At 43.9% G+C, this 23,151-nt stretch overlaps 1 protein-coding gene across 3 annotated transcripts in view; it reads right to left on the reverse strand.

Annotated features, from left to right (window-relative positions):
- QRICH1 (glutamine rich 1) overlaps positions 1-16,310 on the reverse strand; it is a 28,544-nt gene extending 12,234 nt beyond the window's left edge. The window contains exons 1-4 of one of the 3 annotated variants that reach the window (XM_028719635.2): positions 16,161-16,257; positions 13,804-13,866; positions 8,172-8,504; positions 1,617-2,639 (exon numbers count right to left, since the gene is read on the reverse strand). In XM_028719635.2, coding sequence (XP_028575468.1) covers positions 1,617-2,639; positions 8,172-8,483 — 1,335 coding nt within the window. In that variant the 5' untranslated portion in view covers positions 8,484-8,504; positions 13,804-13,866; positions 16,161-16,257. Of the gene's footprint in view, positions 1-1,616; positions 2,640-8,171; positions 8,505-13,803; positions 13,867-16,160 lie in introns of all 3 variants that reach the window. The other 2 variants (XM_028719636.2, XM_028719634.2) reach the window with 2 other exon arrangements.
- Positions 16,311-23,151: the final 6,841 nt, after the last annotated feature.

Consider the following 23,151-nt stretch of genomic DNA (forward strand, 5'->3'; position numbering starts at 1 on the left):
ACAAAAAAAAATTACATGTAATTTCTTAACTGCACTTGAAAATTTTGAAACAGTGGTAATCACTCCTAACATTAACTCATAGTGGAATATTTCTGTCAAAGTGTATTCCGTTATAATGGCAATTGTAGCCACACCCATTTTTTTACCCATACCCCATACTGCTGTATGGACAACTGAATTACGAAGTGAGTTTAGCATGAGTACAGCATGCTCTATCATATGCCATTCCATATATGGGGTGAGGCGTATTTTCAAAGCCCACGTCACCATGTATTTACTAAAGAACCAGTTCTTACTTCAACCAAAACATCACAACCCTGCAAATTCACATATATGAACCTCACTAACACGTACAAAGGAGGGATTGCACTTCCAACAGGGATATGCTTTGTTTATAGCCCCAGGTAAATCCATGACGCAGGACGTAGGTGGCACTGTGGGTTAAACCACAGAGCCTAGGGCTTGCCGATCAGAAGGTTGGCGGTTCGAATCCCCGCGACGGGATGAGCTCCCGTTGCTTGGTCCCTGCTCCTGCCAACCTAGCAGTTCAAAAGCACGTTAAAGTGCAAGTAGATAAATAGGTACTGCTCCGGCAGGAAGGTAAACGGCGTTTCCGTGCGCTGCTCTGGTTCGCCATATGACCCAGAAGCTGTACGCCAGTTCCCACAGCCAATAAAGCGAGATGAGCGCCGCAACCCCAGAGTCGTTTGCGACTGTACCTAATGGTCAGGGGTCCCTTTACCTTTACAATCCATGACAGATTTCAGACAAGAAGGACTCTCTCAGTAACGGCACCTGACTCTATAGTTAGTGTTTTGCAAATCACTTATGTGATTTAGTCTCAACACACCCCATTATAATGGCAGCTAACAAAGCCCAACAGAAGCCCAACAGAAGATTTAGCATAAATATTAAGAGATTTGAAAGGTGAGAATGCTTGCCTTATGTACACCATTAGAATTATGAAATACTTAAATGCAGGGTAGGAAAAAGTACAACACTGTCCTTCTGCATCCTAGTGTAATATTAACCCCTACCCCATTCTGCCATCCCAAGATAACAACAAAAAATGTTTCATTCACCCTGGGAATCAGTGAAATTTCTACTAATTCAGCATTTCTGATAGTTAGCACCTTAAGGAAGGACCATTTACCTTTTGCAATTTACAGTGTTTGGTCCAACAGTCTCGATTGCTTTTTTAAAAAACATCCTCGGGTTGTTGTTTTTTTGCAGAAACACAAGTATATTACATAGTCCTCAAAAGGGGGAAGAGGAGAATATAGACATTACATTTCAAAACGTGCAGATAAGTTTCTGCACAGTTCTTTACAGCAGGAAAGAGCAGAATATCTGTGCCCCATGCTGCTACCTGAACCCCTAACGCTCAAAATCCTCATCGTACGCCCACCTCTCCATACAAAATTCTGGAAGAACATCCAGGTGCATGCAAGCTGAGTAACATTACATAAAAACAAGGTACATATTACTCTGAGTAAAGTTTTGCTGTCTTTGACACACTGCAGACAGTCCTGCCCTTGGGCTAAGCCACTGCTCTCTACATTTGGAACACTCCACAGTGCAGACAGGTTGTTCATTAAAGTAGGTAGTTTACTTACAGAGCAAGTAACTTGCAGCTGCTGGTGTTGCTGCTGCTGCTGCCCCTGCTCTTGCGGTGTGGACTGCTGCTGCTGTGGGTCCCATATATGGACCGTCTGGGCTGTATTCTGATATGTCCCTGCCACTGCTTGCACTGCCACTGGAATGTGGATATTGCCATTCATAAACTGTGCTGGGAAAAGGGAGTTGGCAAGGGTTTGCACCACTTCCTCATGAGAGTTTTTCACTACTGATGCACCTCCCACCATCTTATCCTTGTCATCTTCCAGCTTCACAGTGGCTAGGGCCGTCGGGGAGCCACTGACATGGACGGCATTGTAGGCCTCCTGGGGGATGGCAATGTGGGTTATGTTTTGCTGCTGCAGGTCGCCACGTGGTTGCGCAGAGTAAACAGGGATGGTCCAAGTCTCTCCAGTAGGGCTGGTTATGGTCCCAGTGGCACTGTACAGGTGGGCACTATCCACCGTTAACAAGTCCGGCCTTAACGATACATAACTCTGCTGCTGGCCTTGGGGGATGGCCAGGACTGTGGCAACCGGCTGCCCTGAAATAGCATATGACACAGTAATAGGCATATCCACTTTGCGCTTCTTTACTGGCTGGAGGACACTGGCGGTGCTGATCCTTCGCTCGCCTTCGCGTGGCGAGCCCTGTTGAGATGGAGGAGGGGAAAGCGCCCCAACTGTCTGGATCTGGATCTGCTGGCCCCCAGCAATAGCCTGTCCTGCCACAAGCTGCGCCTGGATTTGCTGATGCTGCATATGTTCCTCCTGTATTTCGGCACCCTGGATTTGCTGAGCAGTCTGCACATGCTGCACCTGGATCTGAGCTGCCTGCAACTGAGAAGGGCTAGGACTCTGAAGTGCTTGGCCCTGTATCGTCTGAGGTGCCGGCTGTTGCGCCTGACCTTGGATCTGCACTTGGACCTGTATGGGCTGATCTGAGGCTTGATGAACAGTGAGCTGGGGAGAAAGCTGCTGAGTGGAGACTTGCTGAGGGGACTGCTGAACCTGAACTTGCACCTGTAAAACAAGGATTCAAAAGTTAGCATTCATTAAATGAAAAATTAAATTGGGGGGGGGGGGGAGTTAGCATTCATTAACTCCTAAACCTCTGAACTACTGACTCTTGTGATTAGGCCAAAGAGAAAGTATAATGAACTATCAGTTGGCTATCAGAATGTGGCCATACATAAAACGTAGTCATTTCTGTACACTTGGGGACCACCCAATATTTCAAATTGATTTGTAAATTAAGGCAAGAGAGAAAAACTGACAATATCCCAGTGAAGAATGAGCACTCTTAGCCACAGAATGTTGAAGGCAGCTGTACATCAGTTTTTGACTATGAAAGAATTTAGTGTACTCAAGCTTGTAAAGCGCTCACATGCAGCATCCTGGGAAAGGGCTGGTGGCAGCAGAAATTGGGATCAGAGAATGTGCATCTGAGGCTAAATAACTCATCTTCCCTGCGCTATATGTGGAGGTTTGGGAAGAGAAGTTGGGAGAGAATAGGCACTTTTTCAATTTCCCACTCTCCAGAAAAAGCACTCTGGTTTGAAGCAGGCAGTAAATTTCTAGTGATATACAGAAGAGCAAGAGATGTTTTCAGAATGATGATAAAAGGAGACTTTTCCCCAACCACTCCAACCAGCCACCATCCCCAGGAGTCCTGAAAAGCACTATGATTCTTCTATTCTAGGCTGGCTTGAGATCTGAATAGCACCTTCCCAGGATACCATAAACTTATTATTCAGACAACATTTTCTTATAAGTGTGTGTATGTAGTTAGAATTTCTCAAAAAGGCATAAGCTTAATAGTGCAACTATAAGAAAATGGAAGGAATGGATTTCCTAGAGGCATCTCGCTGTACTGGAAGAGTTTTTGAATGAGTATAATGCAATAAAATTGTAGTAAGAGGTGATAGCTGAAGCACTCAATAAAACTTAAGAAATTCTTACTTTTTTTAGTAATAGTATCACATATAATACTTAAAAGCCTGCAACAGAGGCAGTAATACTTTCCAAACTTCACATTATTGTCCTCTTGTTAACACCAAACTAGGGGCAAATTCTTACATGTGTTTCTGGCAGTGCATACTCCTATGGGAAATATAATGGTGCACTTTTGTCTGAAGTCACAAATCTAAGATGGTAACTTTATGTGGAAAACCTGTGAACAAATTGCTCCCCAAATTAAACAGAGGTGTTTCTTAGAAGATTTAAACATTTACAGGTCTTTAATTTACAAACTACTAATTTTTCTGCAAATGTGTTGAGTCCCAAAATATCCTGCTGATACCACCCACAAAAATAACTATGGGTGGAAATATTAGATATAAAAAAATTAAAATAGTAATGAGGACATGTTATCACTCAAAACTCTTATGCTAATCTTGAAATGCAGAAGAGAAACAGTTAAAAGCAGAAAACAGAAAGGATAGATGATTATCCAAAGACCAGCTAAGTTAATGTAGAAATAAGTCAAAGCAAAACCACATTTCTAGATATGACAAGAAGTGCTCTAAGTCAGTTATGAAACTGACGAGAAGCAGCAACAAATTCTGACTTAATCCCAGCAGTTTCCAAATTCCATAATAAGACACAAGTGTTGAACTACATTCACTATGCTCGGTTAACTGAGCATGCTTAAAATCTAGGTTTATCCCAAATTAGGATTTGGGGATTAAAGCTGCAGAATTCAGGAGCTCCTTTTTATAAGCAGTAACCTCTCTCAGTGCCACATGTATCAAAGGGTTTACCTTTTTCTGTCCAGCATGGGTTGTCTAATTTAAAAGAAGATACCAAGCACATACTTACATTCCTTTCACACAAGATTTGTGAAGTTCCCCTCACTCACAAAAAAGGCTCCAAATAGTTTTCTATGAAGATTAAAGCAATCTGTATGTAGAATATGAACTAATCCCACCCAAACTCTACACAGGCAGTAGAAAGGAATGTGTCTGTAATAATCCTGCTGGTCAAACCAAAGCATAATCAGACGGACTTCTCTCATGTCCACTGATATAATCAATACAAAGCATTTGCTGTTAGTTTCCAGCTATACATGGAACATAGAACCAAAGTGGTGGTGGTGAAGGAACATGACAAAAAAGGTCTCCTATTGTTTCAAAGATACTCTCAAAGTGTAAGGCAAAGGGGGGTGGAGTGACAGAAGAACAATCTAAGAATAGTTCACAAATGCATGCTTATCACTCATGGCTGCAGCATCAAATACCAAACAGATTGACTTTTGTGCTAACTCAAACAATGTTTTTAGTAAATAATAGTTCAGCTGAAAACCAACAAATTTGAGTAATTAAGCAATGAGAAACCAAGCTAACGTATATGCATGTATGAAGCAGGAATACTGTGTAGTCAAACTGTTTGGGGGAGCCTATCAAAGCAAACAAGTTAAAACTTCCTGCACTTTATTTTCATAGGTGCTAACTGCTTATCTTGTTCTTAAAATTAGACAGCTTCCTGTTAGTTTAATAAATATTTAACGAGACACCTTCTTACTCCTCCTTAAGACAAAGCTTTGTATTGTTTAAGCTCCTTGGTGCTTGGGCATAGGCTTCCTGATAAAATGCTGGCAGCTCCTTATATCTTACATATAAGTGTATCTCAGGAAGGTAGTGAAACTGGTTTCTTCTGAAGCTTAGGAAGGACTTACCAGCAAATATCACACAGCAGGCTTGTTTGCTTTTAATGCTGTGCTTCAGGGCAGACTGCGGCGTGGGAGACACCTTGACTGCATATACCGTGGATCCTGAACGCCTTGGTACTCGGACATTTTGGCTCCCAAACACCACAAACCCGGAAGCGAGTGTTCTGGTTTGCAAACGTTCTTTGGAACCCAAACATCCGATGGGGCTTCCACAGCTTCTGATTGGCTGCAGGAGCTTCCTGCAGCCAATCAGAAGCCGTGGTTTGGTTTCCAAACTTTCTGGAAGTCGAATGGACTTCCGGAACGGATTCCGTTCGACTTCCAAGGTACGACTGTATAGATGTCATTCAGCAGCTTTAGTGCTCATCTGTGAAAACTTTCTTTCAGGTACCTGACTAGGAATGCACATGGAGAACAATTATAGAATCATATGAACTAAAAAGCAAAACTAGTTTGCTTTAATTCTCTATATGATACACAATTCGTACTTTTGATTAAATTTGGTATCAACTTATAAAATCATTTTGCACTGGCATTCCTCAATTCTATTATGCTTTACTGGTAATATGCAAGTGCCCCCCCCCAAAAAAAAATTATTCAGCAGCCCACAGGTGCTTTTATGAGTTGTTACAGCTTTCATATTTGAAAAATAAAATGTATTTTATCCAGAGACATGTTTAAGTGCCAAACCAGATATGCAGTTGGACACTCACAGAGCATTTTGCTTTCTATTTTGTATTGCATTATACTTCAGTGCTGCTGTTTTTTAACTAGACTGTATTTTTTGTTAAACTTTATTTTTAATGGTCTGAAGAGGTTTAGAGCAGCAATATTTGGGATACCTTCAAGCTATACAAGGTCCGATGGAAAAGGTTTGAATAATTAGAGTGTTGTTCAACACCCTCATTATTTCATCTATTAGATATTTCTATATTCTGTGCATCAATAGGGTTTTTTAAAAAAAAGACTGGCCTAATCCTAAATTTAAGCATTCAGTATACCACAACTGATTCTTACATTGATTCTATCTATGTATCAGTGCCAGGAATATCATATGCTAAGTTCACTATTATAGATACGATGGTTGAAAGTGCAAATAGCATCTAGGCAAGGAAACACAGTTAGAACTCAAATCTCCAATGGAGACCTACAGCTGAGTGTTATGCCTAGGTATTGTTGCATTTAATTAAATGTCAGGGGCACCTAGGTTTGCTGAACACGTCCTGTTTTTCTAATGTAAATAAAACTCTTTGAAGAAATCCAAATGAAAGCACTAGCCTGTAACTGTTTACACAGTAGCAAAGAGCCATGTACTTTTGATTCACATTAGGTTTCATAATACAGAGAAATATAAGATTAGTCTACTAAGCTCTGAAGCATGACTACATTTTCTGCTAGTTTGTACTTCAAGTTAAACACAATATGGCCACAAAACATGTGTTTGCTTCAAGTAGTATAATAAAGTAAGGTCTAAATTCCTCCATGGGGAAAATTAATAATTCCTAAATCAAGGGTGAACTAAACTGCTCACTGTGTTTCCAATTACTGGGGACTGGCAGAATCAAATATTAGGAGTATTACAAATCTAAGGTTAATCGTGCCTGTTACTCAGATTCATGTATGTATGTAATTATGATTCCATATACAGAAGGAACTGGCAACCATAAGGCCACAAGTAGAATTTGGCCTTGGGTGACAGCCAATTGACCCCAGGAGTCCTACTGCCAGTGCTGATGCAGAGCCTTGAAAGAATCTCTCCACAGTCACTATTCAAAATGTAAAGCTCAATGATGGCAGACTCAAAACTTTTGTGATCAGGTTTATGTTGACTGAATTCAGTCAAGGGTTGAAAGGGAAAGGAAGAAGACAGAGAAGTTATGGACCTGACTGCTAGACAAGCCCTAAATGGCTTGGATCCAGACTATCAGAAGGGCTGTACCTCTTTGTATGAGCTTGCCCGGGTTTTGTTATCTTCAAGGGAGGCCCTGCTCTCGGTTCCACCACCGCCACAGGTAAATTTACTGAAGGCACAAGAGAGGGCCTTCTGAGTGGCTGCTCTCAGATTGTAAACTCTCTTCCATGGGAGACGAGGTTGCCCCCCCCCCCCTGCTTTCCTTTCACCAGCAGGCAAATGCAAAGTGCCTAAGGAACGCATGACTCAGTAATGAACACTGAATCATATAAGTTACAGTAAGCCATTTGTTTTCCATTAGGTATTCACCAGAATGATGGGTATTATTGGTTTAAATGAAACACTAGACGCAGTCAGGAAGTTTTGCGCAAATGTGCTTTAAAAGTCACTTCTGCAGAAGAATATGTCTGAAAATTAAAGATACACCAGGCCTCTAGAAATATGGATACAATGTTTGAAAGAGAAGTAAAGTTAAAATTGATTTGCCTTATTCCTCTGCTCTTTGGACTATACAGTACTCTTCTTAATAATTTATCTTATGGTCATGTTTGCTTTTAAAGAACATTCACAGATATCCAACACTGAGAGGACTTTCCCCTTCCTCTCCTCTGCAGCCCCACACATGCCCAACATTTGGACAGCTGAATATCACTTAACACAAGTACTTTGTGCACTATGAAAAGAAAAAGCCAAATTAGCAGGGTGGAGAAATTTAAATTAAGTTTCCGATTTGAATTAGATTGGTCCATGTAACAGAGATATAGAAGGCTAAATAAAATCTTTAACCTATCTGACGAGCAAAAACATTTGTACCTAACAACCACACTCTTTTTCAATTATTTTGTTTTGAGGGGAGAAAATGCAATTAGTATGTCTCTACAGTTGTCTCTGAAAGCTGCCCAGAGCTCAAATTCCTGCATGCTTTTATGTATGAAAACAGCAAAGAGTAAGATGTGCATCCTTTTAAGATTACCTGAACTTGCTGGGGTTGCTGCACTTGTATTTGCTGCTCTTGCTGTGTTTGCTGCTGGACGCTTGTTGTAACTGGGCAAGCAAGTTCAAGCAAAGATCCAGCCACTTCTGTGCTATCTGTGTAGATGCAGTTGCCACCTTGCTGGTATACCATGGTGGTGGTAGCAGCCGTCTGCTGAAACTCCTGTAAGGCTTCAGGACCCTTGGAGGCAAGGGAGTCCAGGAATTCCTTCATCCTATGCTGTGGGATCGTTCGTGCTTTCACACGGATGTATTCTTCAAAGGAAATGGTGTTATCCAAAGAATTATTCATATTGCAAGGTACTCAGGATTCCTTAAAAGAAACAAAGCAAGCCATTACAATTACACTCTAAGCCACTCTCATTTCTGATGTCTTTATCAATAAGGTAGAAATATTATTCTGACTACTCACCACAGGTTAATTTATTGAAAAGTCATGCATAACAGACACATGCAGCTTTCTATTAAGATCCACTAATCTACAAACCCATTGCCTTTCAATGAGAAACTCAACTCAAGGCAGAGTCAAGCCCAATCCAAATCAGATGATTAAAGTCTCCACTGATATATGGTACTCTCTGTAAAAACTGGGGAGTTCCCACTAAGCATGGAATCAAAGTTGTTGTTGTTTTTAAAAAAGGTTCCACAACTCCAATACGCTACTGATTCCCCCGTTTGTCTCCCTGTGCATGCAAAAAAGGTAACCATTCCTAGCAACGCAGCGTAACATTGCTCAGCACCCAAAACCAAGTCACAATGGTGCAAGGACAGGAAAATCTAAAAGGAAGTGGGGTGGGGGGGGGAGAGGAAAGATGAGGGAATCCCTCCAGAAGGTTCCCAATTTCCAAAAGGGAAACATTCAGGCTCTGCACAGGTAATTCTGATTCAGAGAGTAAGTGGATCATTGTTCCAAGTAAAGAGACCTTCCTTTTTGTGGATGCTCTAAAATACTGTTTCACGGCTTCCGTATCAATCACACACTAAGTAGAAATGATTCATCAGGGCCTGGAAATTTTGCACAAGTGTACAATTTAATGCCTAAATGATCTCAGCTTCCATTAAACATTCACACCAAATTTCTATTTAAAGTGTGGAAGGGTCAGCACCCAGAGAAATTTCAGGAACTGGGAGGGACTAGTAGGACCTTATTGTTTAGCCTAGTATGTATCCTAATGACTAAAATAATTATGCAAAGCAAGGTAATCAATCTGCATAGCTCATACAGGCTAGGGTATTTTTTTAAGTGTATACCCACTAAGTCTTGCATAGATTCACTAAATCTGCAGGCTGCAAGGCCTCCATCAATTGGTGGGCAGGCCACAGTGATAAAAGTTTTCATTAAGCAAAATTAATTGTTTTGGCAAAGGCTTTGCCAAATCTATTGACTTACAGTTGAACAACATAGGCCATTCAAAAAGTGCAAAGATTTTGGAAAATAAATTCAAAGTAAATATATATACACATTAGGTTGGCTAATATTTTTCATAGTACAGTCGTACCTTTAAAGTCGAATGCCTTGACAGTCAAACATTTTGGCTCCCAAACACTTCAAATCTGGAATTGAGCGTTCCAGTTTGTGAACGTTCTTTGGAACCCAAACGTCCAAAACAGGTTCTGTGGCTTCCAATTGGCTGCAGGAGCTTCCTGCAGCCAACTGGAAGCTGCAAGTTGGTTTCCAAACATTTTGGAAGTCAAACGGACTTTCGGAATGGATTCCATTCAACTTCCAAGGTATGACGGTATAAGTATGGAATTTGTGTTTCCTTAAGAAAAATAAGAAATGGGGTGAAAAATGTATACAGAACACACACATCCCTGGTCAATACGCATAAACCCTGAGAAGCAGGATTTGTTTTTTAAGCAACATAAGCGTTGCTAATAATTATGAACGCTTAACAGTATTGAGTGACAAGGCGTAGCAACATACAAATCAGTTTCTCACTCATAAAGCATTATACTGTAGTTTCCACTACCAAAGAAATTCTGCAATTAAAGAGAAATGAAAGCTCAAGAGAGACACTGCCACAGTTACTACACAGTGAGAAAGCCTGAGGTGAGAGAAAAGTCATCACTTCAATAATCACTGAAGTGAAGCCACCCAGCATCTAGGCATTTATTTGTTCACATTAATACATTTATTGTACAATGGTAGCCCTGCATACAGTCGTATCACCTCTAGAGCTGCTCACAAGACATATATTAACAATAATCACCTACAGTGGACTACTGTAGGACTCAAACAAAAGTTTTAGATTTCAGCTACCATTGAGACCAAAGGATGTCTGGGCCCTCTATCGAATTTCTTGTTTTTGAAAAGTCAAGCAGACATCTCTGGCCCTGGCTACATATTATTTGGAGCACCATGAATGCTGCTGCCCCATGGTGGCTCCCTGCACTACTCTTGGTATCATCGGCAACTTCCATCTACATTATTAGGATGGAACACATACCATGCCAGCAATGAATAACCAAATTGGGTCAAATTGGCATCATGGTATAACTATATGATTCACTCTAACTGTGAGGATGGAAATTGCAGTTATTACCAATCGTCATGTGGCAGCAACCATCAGGATGGCAGCAAATGCAGTACTCCATGTATAAATGAGGCCCCAACAATTATGTGGATTGTCAGGTGGGATCCTATGCAAATTAGAGAGTGATCTAATTTATATATTTTATTATATATAAAATAATACTCATTTTACTTGTATTTAGAAAACAAAGCTAAAAACTTTGAAACTGCCACACTTGCACAATATTGTACCTGTAATTGGCACCCATTCATTGTTGCTACTGAATTTATGGAAAATTTTCTGCAGAAAAGTAAAGCACTAGAAACTTTCCCACAGATCATGGGCATCAATATCACACCAAGCAAACCTAAAGGAATCAGACAATTACACTTAACGTACATGAGGCCCAATTGCTACAAGAATAGTTGCAAACTTGCCATGCCAGATACATCATCAGATGCAGATGGATCCAAAAAGTAAGAGAGAGACCCAAGCCAAAAATGTAATTATGTTTTTAAAATAAGAGACATAAATTGACTGCCACTGTCACAGAATGTTTTTCAAATCAGGCCTATTTAATAGTTAAAGTTTGGAGGGGCAGAATATACACATTGCCTAGAGAAGTCTTTATATTTAACTAGTAAATCTGATCTACTTTTTCTAGAAAGTTGTAAGTTAAACATATTGCTCCCATACTTTAGCCACTTAAGTATTCAAATTAAGACGCTTAATAAAAAAGATCCCCACTTTTCCAACCAAGGTTCCAGGTGGCAAAAATGATCTGGCTGTGCAAGGCAGAACTAATGATGCTATTCCCTTTGCTGCTGACCCAGTAAACACAATTCCCCAACAGCAAAGGAGATTAAATCTAACATTTTGACACACCGCTTTTTCCAGCAGAAAAGCATTCGGTGGCATTGGCTAGAATCAGCTGATTCTAGCCAAAGAAGTAGCCTTTTCAAATGCATTGCTGTCACAGAATGGGGTAATAATTATTAGGTTTAATATTGGATCTCACACTGGAATAAAATTATACTCCAACTCCAAACATACCGCTAAGCCCCACTCACTCAAGGGAATTTACATTTAATCAAGCTGCTAAGGATAGTCAGATTCTGGAAAAGTTACAAGAACAGTTTGTGTGTCTCCCCTGCCCACCACCTTAATTTTGCAATTTTTGCAAATTTTAGGAGTAGCTAACAATGGAGACATACGGCTGGATTTGAGGAATTAACCATTCTATATTCCTTCCTCCCATAAGTCCTAGGTGCAAACTGAAACCTGTATAATATCTAAAAGAGGTTCATTTAAATGTCTACTACCTCCCACATTCCATTTAGGACTCTGAACAGATGCAGACAAAGTAGCTTTCCCAGTCAAATAGCCTGATAAACGCTATTTTGTGGGCATTTGGGTTGGCCTAATGGAAGGCAATATGGATCCTGAAACATTATGGCTATCAAGACACTGAAGGAGTCATCATTGTTTTCAAATCAGTGGATTTTGAAATGCAGACGCTTTTAGTTTGCCTCAATCTTATGTAAACGGATAAGATTCTGAGTTACTTAATAAAGTATTATTACTTAATAAAGTATTATTATAACATTGGGAAATATTCATGGGCCCCATTTTCTAAGGCTAATATGATTTCCACAAATATACTAGCTAGAGAATGTCATACAATATTCAAGAGCCTGCCTTTCAAAGTACAGTGGTACCTCAGTTTAAGAACAGTCCGGTTTAATAACAATTTGGTTTACAAACTCCACAAAACCGGAAATAGTGTCTTGGTTTGGTTTGAGAACTTTACCTCGGTCTAAGAACGGAATCCGAACGGTGGAAGGGCACCAGCAGTGGGAGGCCTCATTAGGGAAAGCGTGCCTCGGTTTAAGAATGGTTTTGGTTTAAGAACGGACTTCCAGAACGGATTAAGTTTGTAAACCGAGGTACCACTGTACCTTTAAATATGATTAGGACCTAAGATCTTAATTTCTATTTCTATGAAGTTATTAAAGGGTGGATCACACATCTCATACTTTTGAGAACCAATGATTGAAATCAAGATAAAAATCTGGCCTAACATTATAACTGTTGCCTTTTTCTGCCACCGCTTCAAAAAGAAGCAACAGCAAGTCTAAATTGTTTGACAGAAGTTACCCAGAAATATATTTTTCCTTTCCTGTAAATCTTGACACATCCAGACACATTATACAGTAAGGGTTGATAACTCTCTACCTCAGAAGATTTGACCAACTCATGAAATACTTTACCACTGCTTCTAAGATCCTTTTTCCAATTAAATACTGGCAAACAGTTGAGATTCACAGTTACAGTATTTTCCTACCTTGTCCACACCTTTGTAACCTAATGTAATTTACTGGTAGGAAACAACTTTTCTTTTCACAGATGCTACTGTCACTACCACTGTTTCATAAAACTGAGGCAGATTAGTAGTTAAACATTTGAACCTTTCATTTACCAAATATTTTAGAAGCAGCAAGATGAACTCTGGGGGAAGCTTAGAGTGGTATAGGACAAAAGTTGACAAGAATTTTACAATGGAAATTTGCTCACCCCAAGTTGAACCATCACAAGCTATTTTACCTCCTTGGAATCTTCCAGTCTTGAAGCAATCACCTTCTGTTATATACGTTACAAGCACCAGTGAATTGCAGGAGATATTCTTCAGCCTAGTGTCACTGTGCCAAGATACCATCCAGAAAAAAGTAATGCACATCAAGTGCGTTAATGCTTTAGCCAACATCCATAAATATAGAAATGCATTTATGTTAATGATACCATTGCTGCAGAAATCATATATGAATCAAAGATCAGTTGTTTGTTTACTGATCTTTCATCCTTACATGACCTTGGTATAATGTGCATTCCATCAACTTTCAGGAAAAATTGAAATAAATGATATGTAAAACAACTCCTCCTGCCTAAGGAAACAAGTATTCCTTTATCTGCATTTTCATGTAAATATTAAATCTGGAAAGTCAGGCCAAGCCAACTGATTAGCAAGCAGTTAGTTCTCAGAACTTAAACATTATTGAAAGCACACACATTTGTAGTATGCAGACAATCTAAACTCACCAGGCACCATGCTGTATGTATTTCTGATATTCGTGTCCTGAACTCTTTTAGACTCGTGACATTCTGGAGAAGACAGAACAAAGAAACCCTTTCCATCCCCACTTTAATTGTATTTATTTAAGAAATATAAAGGGAGAAGACAATGTTATATGACAAAGTTGGTAGACATGTGAAGCCCCCCCCCCAAAAAAAGTCCAATCTCCCACCTTTCCCCATTTTTTTCACATTTCTAGCTACTTCCTTGTTTTAAAAAGGCAATTCTAGAGCTTTTCTAATTCCAGTGCCTTTTAAGAAAATAAAATTAAAACGCAAACTTTCTGAACAAGAACTACTCAGTATTCAATGCTGAATTATGTGATGTGTGTGTATGACATGCTCCCTTTACTTCTATGAGCTGCCTTGAGTTCCAGATGGAGGAATAGCAGAACATAAACTAACTCGGTAAAAATATGTTAGCATAAAAGCTTGCAGGTGGATAAGGTTTCAGAAACCTTGAATGAGGTAGCAACTGAAAGAACACAGGCATGGCTGCAGTAGATACAGGAAGCACTGAACATCTGTATCGTCTACACCAGGTGTGGGAAACTTCTGGCCCTGCAGATACTGATGAAATTTCCATCATCCCCAAGCAACACAGCCAATGGTTTGGGATGAAGCAAGTTGTAGTCAAGCAACATCTGCAGGACCGACCGCAGTGTTTCAGAATAATGTAACTTCCAGCCCTATCTGGAGATTGTGGGGGCTGAACCTGCAACCTCTTGTTTATGTGCACCCACCCACTTACAGCTGTTTATTACTAGTGCTACTATTCAAGCAAGCAGCAAAAGTCTCAGTTCCATCTGGGCAAATCTTTTGCCCACCCTACTGATCAAGACATGTTTGTGACATTAGGCTAGAATAAAAGTCGATTAGTACATTTCCATAGTAATGGTAGCATATTGTGCTTTACATTTACAAATGCTCCAGCCAAGGGTCCGAAAGCCTAGAAGAGCCCTAAGAATAATGCACAGGAACAAAAGGTGGTCTTATCCACAAAAACCTAGGTTTTAAAGTACTACAAACCTCTCTGTGGAACGCTAAAGGAATAGTTCACATGACAGGCCCACAGGAATTGAAAGCCAGGAAAGGGCCCACGGTAGATTCCTCCACCCATCTCTTTATCATTAGTAATGATAAATAGGGCAAATAATCCCCCAGTCACTGGTTGCAGGGAAACAGCAGTGTTAAAAGGTATCTATCGGTTTTAAGGAAAACGAAATCCAGAGACCGATAATTATACAGCTGCAATCAACTGAATAGGGAAAGTTACTCAGCTTGCGTATGGGGTGGGGGAAGAGAGAGAGAGAATCACTCAAGTAAGCCTAACTGTCCTGTCAGAGGTATTGTACAAGGCTACACTCAACGGTCCACTGTAATGCACAGCATGAAGCGCTTTTAGATACAGTATTTGTAAATATTGCAGGCTCCTAGACAAGGCCCGCACACCGAAAAGGCCCCGCCTTGATCCGCCGCGCCTCCATTTATTATAGCCTTCTGGCCAAGGGTGGGGATGAGCATCCTTGGTAGCACGAAACTGGCGCGCGAATGGCTAGGTGAGGAGGAGGAGGAGGAGGAGGAGGAGGAGAAGCAACGGCGGCGGCCGAAGGGGTTTGGGAAGAGTCAGGAAAATTGGCCGCAGCCCTGGCAGCTCACCCCGCCTCCCCAGGGTCTCTGCAGCACTAGGGCCCGCCGGCCTCATCCTGGAACTTCGCCTGCGACTGCTGCTGCTGCTGCACCCGAGTCGGCGCCTTTGAAGGAGAAGCGGCGCGAGCGCGCCCGCAGCAGCAGACCCAAGGCGCGCGCCTGGCCCCACAGGGCCCTGGTGGTGGACTTCCCAGCGCGCGAAGCGCCGGGAACGCGCGCGCCTACTGCCGCCTCTGGAACCGGAGGGAGGGGGAGCTGGGGGCTGGTGAGGGGAAGAGTCGGGAGCGCAAGGCGGGGCCGCGGGCACCGTGGAACGAACGACGCAAGGCCTCGAAGTCTGCGCGCCGCGGCCCGATCCCGCCCTACGAGTCTCCAATTCCAACACGCACGCGAAGAGGTCCTCTCTCTTCCCCCCCCCCACAACACCGCCCGCCCCCCACCGCGGGACGCGCGAGCACGCGCTCCCCAGCGCCACACACACAACAGCCGGGCTCGCGGGAGCGCGCTTCGGCCCCGCTACCCCTCCCCCTCCCCTATTCTTTTTCTTCTCCTCCTCCTCTCCGCCCGGTCTGAGGCAGCTCTTCGTCTTCACCAGCCCCCGCCCCACTCCAGCCCTCCCGTCCGCCCCACGCCCGCCGCTCGGCTCTCCGCGTCCCCGCCCAGCGTCGCCTCACCCCGGCCCCTCTGCCGCCTCGCGCCGTCGCCACCTCAGGCCCCGCGTCTTTTTTCCCCTCACAGGTCCCTGGGCGCCATCTTACATTCAACCCGCCGCAACCAATCGGCGCCCGGGCTCGAGCTCGCGACAGCTCCGCCTCCAAGCCGCGCGAGAGCTGCGCGCCGAGTAGACGCCCCTCGCCTTAAAGCGGACGACGGAGGGGACGGGAGGGGTAGGAGGCGGGGGAGGGACCAGAAAGGGGGAAAGAGCGATGAGGGAAGAGGGTGCCAGGGACCCCAGTGCCGGATTTAAGCATAAGATAAACAAGCTATAGCTTAGGGCCCCACTCGCTTGGGGGCCCCCCAAAATATACTACTTCTTAATTGTATTTCACTATTAATATACTTCTTCATTGTATTTCAGTTCAACAGTTACTTTGATAAAATACATATTTTGTTATGTGCAAATGGCTTTAGATACCTATTAGGTCCATAAATTGCCATATGTCATATATTCAACACTAAAAACAATGACAATTTCTTGTTGACAAAGGACAGCTAGACATATAAAGGGCCCCATTACCATCAGTAGCTTAGGGCTGAGGGGCAGGTTGTCCGGCTCGCCTGCTCTTGCCCATCTCTAATTCAAGGCCCCACTCCAATCCTACAGCTCTTTCCCCCCCCCCCCCAACCTGGGACCCTCCAGAGGTTGTTAGATGCCAGTTCCCATCAGCTGCAGCCAGCAGGGCTAGTGGTTAGGGATAGGTCTTGCAGTCCAGCGTAATTTGGGGAGCCACAGGTTCCCCTTCTCTGGCATACTGTGCCCCCTCCCCCAAAAGGTTAAACTCTGCTTCACCCCTACAGAGGGCATCCCTTTCTGCTCCTTTGTGCTGGCTCAGAAAAGCTTGCGGCACCCAGGAATTTAAGGACAACCCCCCCCCCCCCAATATTAATCTGGACACTTACTCCTAGGGCAGCTGTGGCTGGGTCAACCTCCCAACAGCCAGACATATGGCTAATAGTCGCAGATTAATGGGAGTTGGTGTCCCACAATGAATGAGGAATCATGCACAACCTTATAGACTAATAAGATTTTTCTCTAGTAGATATTCTAGCAAGAATAAGCAGTCCCTTCTACAACTGTATAAGCCATTACAGAACTATGAAATCACCTTTTTTGTTAGACAGCATGCCCCCCCCACACCCCTCCGTTGTAACCTGACATATTTCCGCAGTATATTTTTGTAAGCAGGCCATAGTTTCCAGTGCAAGTCCCTTGCTTCTGGGCAAGCCTGACAGAGAGTCTAGGAAGCTGTGAAAGTATTACAGGAATCATTCCTAAAAGAAAGAAACACTACCTAGGCCAGGAAGAGTAGTTTCATAAAATATACAATGTTTTTATTCGAGAAGAAAGGAGCGAACAAACCTTGTGGGAAATTCCCAATCTCAATCGCTCATCTTTATGTTTTGTATTATAAAATAACCTTATATAAAAGACCTAGATTTCCATAACATGCTGGTTCAGAGAAAATCCCAAACTGTCGCACACTGTTTTCATGAGTAGCTGGCAATATGCACATTGAGATTTGAAATGCCGTTCTGTAGAGCAGATTGGTATTCTTTTTCAGTTGAAATGAACTCCAGTTTGGAGTGAAGGAAAAGCCAAGCAGCTATATGCCTCTGTCTGCAGCTTAGGTAAAATGCTGTAATATCCAATCAGCAGCTTGCATAGAGTTGCACCCCTTTTGAAACTTTATAGCTACTGGTAAAGGCTTGTGGCAGCAATTAAAAGATTTTTTTTACCCACAGGAGTTCAGTTCAAAGAGGGAAAATCCTGCTATCACAAATTTAAAGCGGCATAGCCACAGTTTGAAAACTCACAGTTTGAAGCTACAGAAACATGCCTTTAAGGAAGAAAAAATCCCTAATTTTCAGCTAATACAAAGTTATAGATAAATCTTAGAAGAGTTCTCATGATGGAGCAGCTGAAGAGCTCTCTAGGGCACGATTCAGTAGAAGAGCTTTCAGAATGGCACAAATCTTTTACAGCTATTGAGAGATCAGATCATATAATAAAGGAGGTTAACACCTGCTCTGTGCAGCAGTGCTGAACAAAAGAAACACTTTTGCAGGCACAGAGTCTGTTCCAGGAATAAAGAATTCAGAGAATGATCAACACAGTGTTCCACATCTCCCCAGCAAGTCCACAGTTATGAAACATGGAGCTGCATCTCAAGCAATCCTCACCATCCAAAACCTTTCCCTAGGCTTCAGCAAAGTTTCTCTTAAGAAATTCAGAGAAATAGCCCCAGCTTGGTTCACACAGAACTCCGCCCTTCCCCATTCATGTTAGCAATAGAAATAGTTTACAAGGAATCTTAATAGCAGTAATGCAGCTTGCTCATTTGAGATTTATGCAAATATGTGACATTCAGATGCAAAAGCAAAATTTGTATGAAATAACGTAAAATCTGCTCCGAATTCTCATTGAATTCAGCGGGACAGGTAAGTGGATACAGGACTGCAACATTAATTTGATTTCCATTTGTTCCCAATAGCCTTATTCAAGTGAAAAGGGATTCAGCAGTGGGGAGACCGGCAAGCTAATAAATAAGAATTGATCTCCAACAAAATCCCACAGCACAAAACGGAAATTAGAAAGCACATTCTTTTATCACAAGCACACTTCCTCTCCTTTCTTGCAGAGTAGTTCCCCTAGAAAACAAAGGTAACTAACCTAGCAATATATCTCAGATGGGCTAATTGACTGTTTAAGCAGTTCCTGCTGTTAAATTATGCTGCTCTTTGCTGCCAACGGCTACTAAAACTGTCTCTATTATCTGAAATGAAAACAGAAGCAGCTGTGGGCTCAGCAGACCAATCTGAGTCCACCTGAACTTGAAGCCAGTTCAACCAAAGGCTGAATATTTTAGTTTCACTGATACTATGCAGAAACATCACACCAGGTTTGGCTGGAGACAGGACAGTCAATCACATGAAAGCAACCATTCTCTCCCAAACCTACAGTAAAGCTATTCTCTCTTGAAGAGTAGCACATTATTGACAAACCAAACCTAGCCAGCTCACATGCCACACAGAGACCAGTACAGAAAAATTAATAAACATGTCCAAGTTTGGTCTTTTGCTTAAAATGGGAAATGATTTAGCATCTGGATGAAATAACTCTACACCGCTTGGCTGGCACTATTAACTACTTCTTTCCAGCTTGCTGGAGCAGAGCATTCAAGGCATCTAAACCATATTTGTGGAACTAGTTGGTACTTTTAACAAAATTACATGAAGATTAGCTTCCTCCCCTTTGTCACAGGCGGCATACACACCATACATCTGAAGCACATGGTGGCCCCCAGTGAATGCTGGGAAGTGTAGTTTACCCCTCATAAAGGTACAATTCTCAGCACTCTTATAAAAACTACCATTCCCAGGATCCTTTGGGGGAGTTCATGTGCTTTAAATATAAGGTATGTGCATAGTTTGCTAGAAAAGTATCAAATATACCTTCTCTCCAGTATGGAGGAAAACCTGTATGGTGGTCTGGTCCATGTCTGGGGACATATTTCTACTACTACTGGCATTATATCACTCCGTTTCTCCTCTCTTCTACAATGGGAATAACCATGGCCTACCTCCTAGGATTGTTGTGAGATCACATTAAGTGTGTGCAGCTGGGTACTGCGGCTGCAAGGCTGAAAACAAGAAACCAGCTCCCTAAAATACAAGCTTGCAATAGCCCATTATGTGGGTCAGAGGTGGCTCTGGTGCAAGTTCAGCTTTCCTGCGGAACTCAGAGAGGCTTTTGCCATCCTAACCCACCACGCTACGTTGGCCCTGGTGTCTGTCGCGCGGGCCCGGGGGACGATTGCCACGAGGCTTCCGGCAGGTGCTTCACCCAGGAAGGGAGAGGGCCCAGCCTGCCTCCATCTCTTACGGCCCGCACCCCCGAGACCAGGCCGGGCTGTGCCAAGCCTGCAAAGGAAAAGCACAGGCTGCTTTAATATCCCCATGTGCTTGCTGACAACCTCCCACTCCACAGCACCAACAACCGGCCCTTAAGGTGGCACGGGCCAGCAGCAGCAGCAGCAGGTGACACAACTTCGGCTGCCATCACTCCAGCAGAGCGAGACGCCGCCGCCGCTGCTGCTGGGCTTCCTCCGGCCAAGCTTCCCCTGGCGCGCGGGTTTTGCATTTCGTACTCTCTTTATTCTTTTGCAGCAGCGACCTTGCTCAGCCAGCACCCGTCGCGCGTGGGTTGCTGGGGGGGGGGGGGCGCACAGAGCGACCCGTGCGGCTTTCCGAGCCAACCCTCCTCCAGCCCACCTTAACAAGGGCCTAGGCTTGCTAACTTTGCGGCTAGACCTCGGTGTTTGTACACACTGCAGAAAATGTGCAGGACTTTAAAGGTGCAGCGACCCTCCCGCATCCAGCCTTTCTTTCTGGGAGGAGAGGAGGACGTGGCGGCGGCGGGCGAGTCACCCGGGGAAGAGGGAAGAGCGAGCGATCGCCCGGGATCAGGCCTCTCCGATCAGGGCCAAAGGTGAACCGAGGGAGGGAGAGAGAGAAGTACCCCTAGCCTCGTGCGCAGCGGCGGCTCTTACGCGCGCGGACCCCGCGATGGCGCAGCCGGTGTCGTGTGTGCTTTGCTCCGTCCAAGCGGGCAAGGCGAGGGCGGAGAGCCGGGAAGCAGTCCGCATTTCCCAGAAGCAAGCGCCGCAATGGGTACTGCGAGCCAGACAGGCCTTGACAGCGGAGGGCGGGCTCGCTTCGGGGCTTGGCGAGGAGGAGAGGGAGAAAGCCGGAATGGTGCAGCCGAAAGGGCACCGCGCGGCTGGGTTGGGTTGCAAATCAAGCGCTTGAAAGGGTTGCCTTTTGCAGAGCCGGACAGGCGCGGAAGGAGCGTTCCTGCCTTTGTCATTGATAAAAGGGCTTGCGGGGGAAGGGGGGCCGGCCCTTACGGACACCAGGAATTGCTGGCATCCGTTGATCTAAAGAGACAATGGCGTGCAGCTCCGGGGCTGAAGCCAAAGCGCTGCGTTAGCAGCACCAAAGTGACCTCTGCAAGGGTGCAAGTCTGGGTGGGCAGTGTGTAGGGACGTCCTGGGCTGCGCAGGCGACAAGACTCGCTGATGCGGTCCAAAGGAAGCAGAGCAATGCACCAGCTTGGCTGCAGGAATTGCAACCCGCTTAGGGATTTGTGCAGGGTTTATTCCATAGGGCCCCCCCCCCCAATGTCCGGCAAGGCAGAAGTTTAGGATCAGAGTCTGCCTTCTCCTAGATGGCTTGACTGGCCCCATCTGCCCCTCACTTCCCACCTGGTTGAGCCAGCAAAGCTGTCTGCTGGTTGTGTCACATGCTGACAGTTTTTAGGAGCCACAGGTGAGAGCTGAGTGCACTTCCTCCCCCCTGCCCCCCAAAATTGCTTCTGCTACCCCCCGCATACTCTAGATCGCTGAACTTTCTGTTCAGCTGCTCACTGCTATGGTTTACTTTTGTTGCCATCGGTCGTAAATTCCAATAACTGGCAAATCAAGTCCATCTCCCAACAAAGTTGGTATTCTGCCATCTTCCTTCTCTTCTATCACTTAATTTATCCATTTCTGCCCATTCTGAAGATTTTAATAGCCTGCTCTCAGTCCGTGGGGATTTGTTGACATTTCCGTTTTCTAGCCCACATAATTTTTACGAAGAATTTCGGGTATCTAGATCTAAATCATGGAGGACAAGGCTGTACCTCCACAATTGGAGGCAGTATGCCCCTGAATGCCCGATGCTGTGAATCATAAGTGGGTCGAATTCTGTTGTGTTCAGGTCCTGCTTTCAAGCTGCTCAAAGGCCTCTGGTTGGCCACTGAGAACAGGATGGTGACGAGGTGGGACCCTGGATGGATGGGGCAGGCTTGTCTTACGTCCTCAGTGTTGATTTTGTTTAATTTAACAAAATCAACACTGGGCCAAAACTCAAGGTTCTAAAGATAAAATGGGGAGTTGCAAGGGGTACCATTTGTGCCACCTGGCACTCCTTATAGGGTTGCCATATTTTGAAGAGCAAAAAAGAGGACACGTTTGCCGACTTCTGCTTTTAATTATGGATTGCTGCGACACAACTCTCATTTTACAGATCCATGGAAAAAAGAGGATGTGTCCTGGAAAAAGAGGACATATGGCCAACAAATGTCCTCCCTTGTAAAAGCAGAGCTACGAGCTCAGACCTTGGTTGCCTTCTTTTACAAACACTATTGAAAACAACACTGGTTGAAAGAGTGGTCTGATTTAAAATACCGATGAGAAAGGCTCTCTTCCCCATTGCCCAATTCTGATTCATTGTTATTGAAGTGCAAGGCAACTCTCAGATGGAGATGAAATGTGGAAATAATAATAATTTATTATTTATACCCCGCCCATCTGGCTGGGCTTCCCCAGCCACTCTGGGCGGCTTCCAACAAAATATTAAAATACAGTAATGCATCAAACATCAAAAGCTTCCCTAAACAGGGCTGCCATCAGATGTCTTCTAAAAGTCTGGTAGTTGTTGTTCTCTTTGACATCTGGTGGGAGGGTGTTCCACAGGGTGGGCGCCACTACCAAGACGGCCCTCTGCCTAGTTCCCTGTAACTTGGCTTCTCGCAGTGAGGGAACTGCCAGAAGGAAAAACTGCAAGGAGGGCTGGGAGCTGGAAATAATCTCTGACCTTTAGCTCCATCTAAGTGTGGGTGGTAGCCTCATCCTTAGTCCTAGACATACAACCCACCTAGAATCTTACTTCTGTGGGAAACTGTGGCTTGAGGAGGTGTGGAGAGGCCCAGAATCGGATGTGGTTTATCTGCCCATCAGGACTCTCTCCACAACATGCCCCTCTCTCCAAACACACCTGTCAGGTGCGTAGCGAGCACCAAGAAATTGAAGGGGAGGAATCATAATTCTAGTTTGCAGCCCCACTTCAGAAAGGCAATATTGTTTGAACTTGCAGATTCAAACCAGCGTACAAACACACACA

The sequence above is a fragment of the Podarcis muralis genome, chromosome 2, assembly GCF_964188315.1.
Source record: "Podarcis muralis chromosome 2, rPodMur119.hap1.1, whole genome shotgun sequence".
Taxonomy (NCBI): Eukaryota; Metazoa; Chordata; class Lepidosauria; order Squamata; family Lacertidae; genus Podarcis; species Podarcis muralis.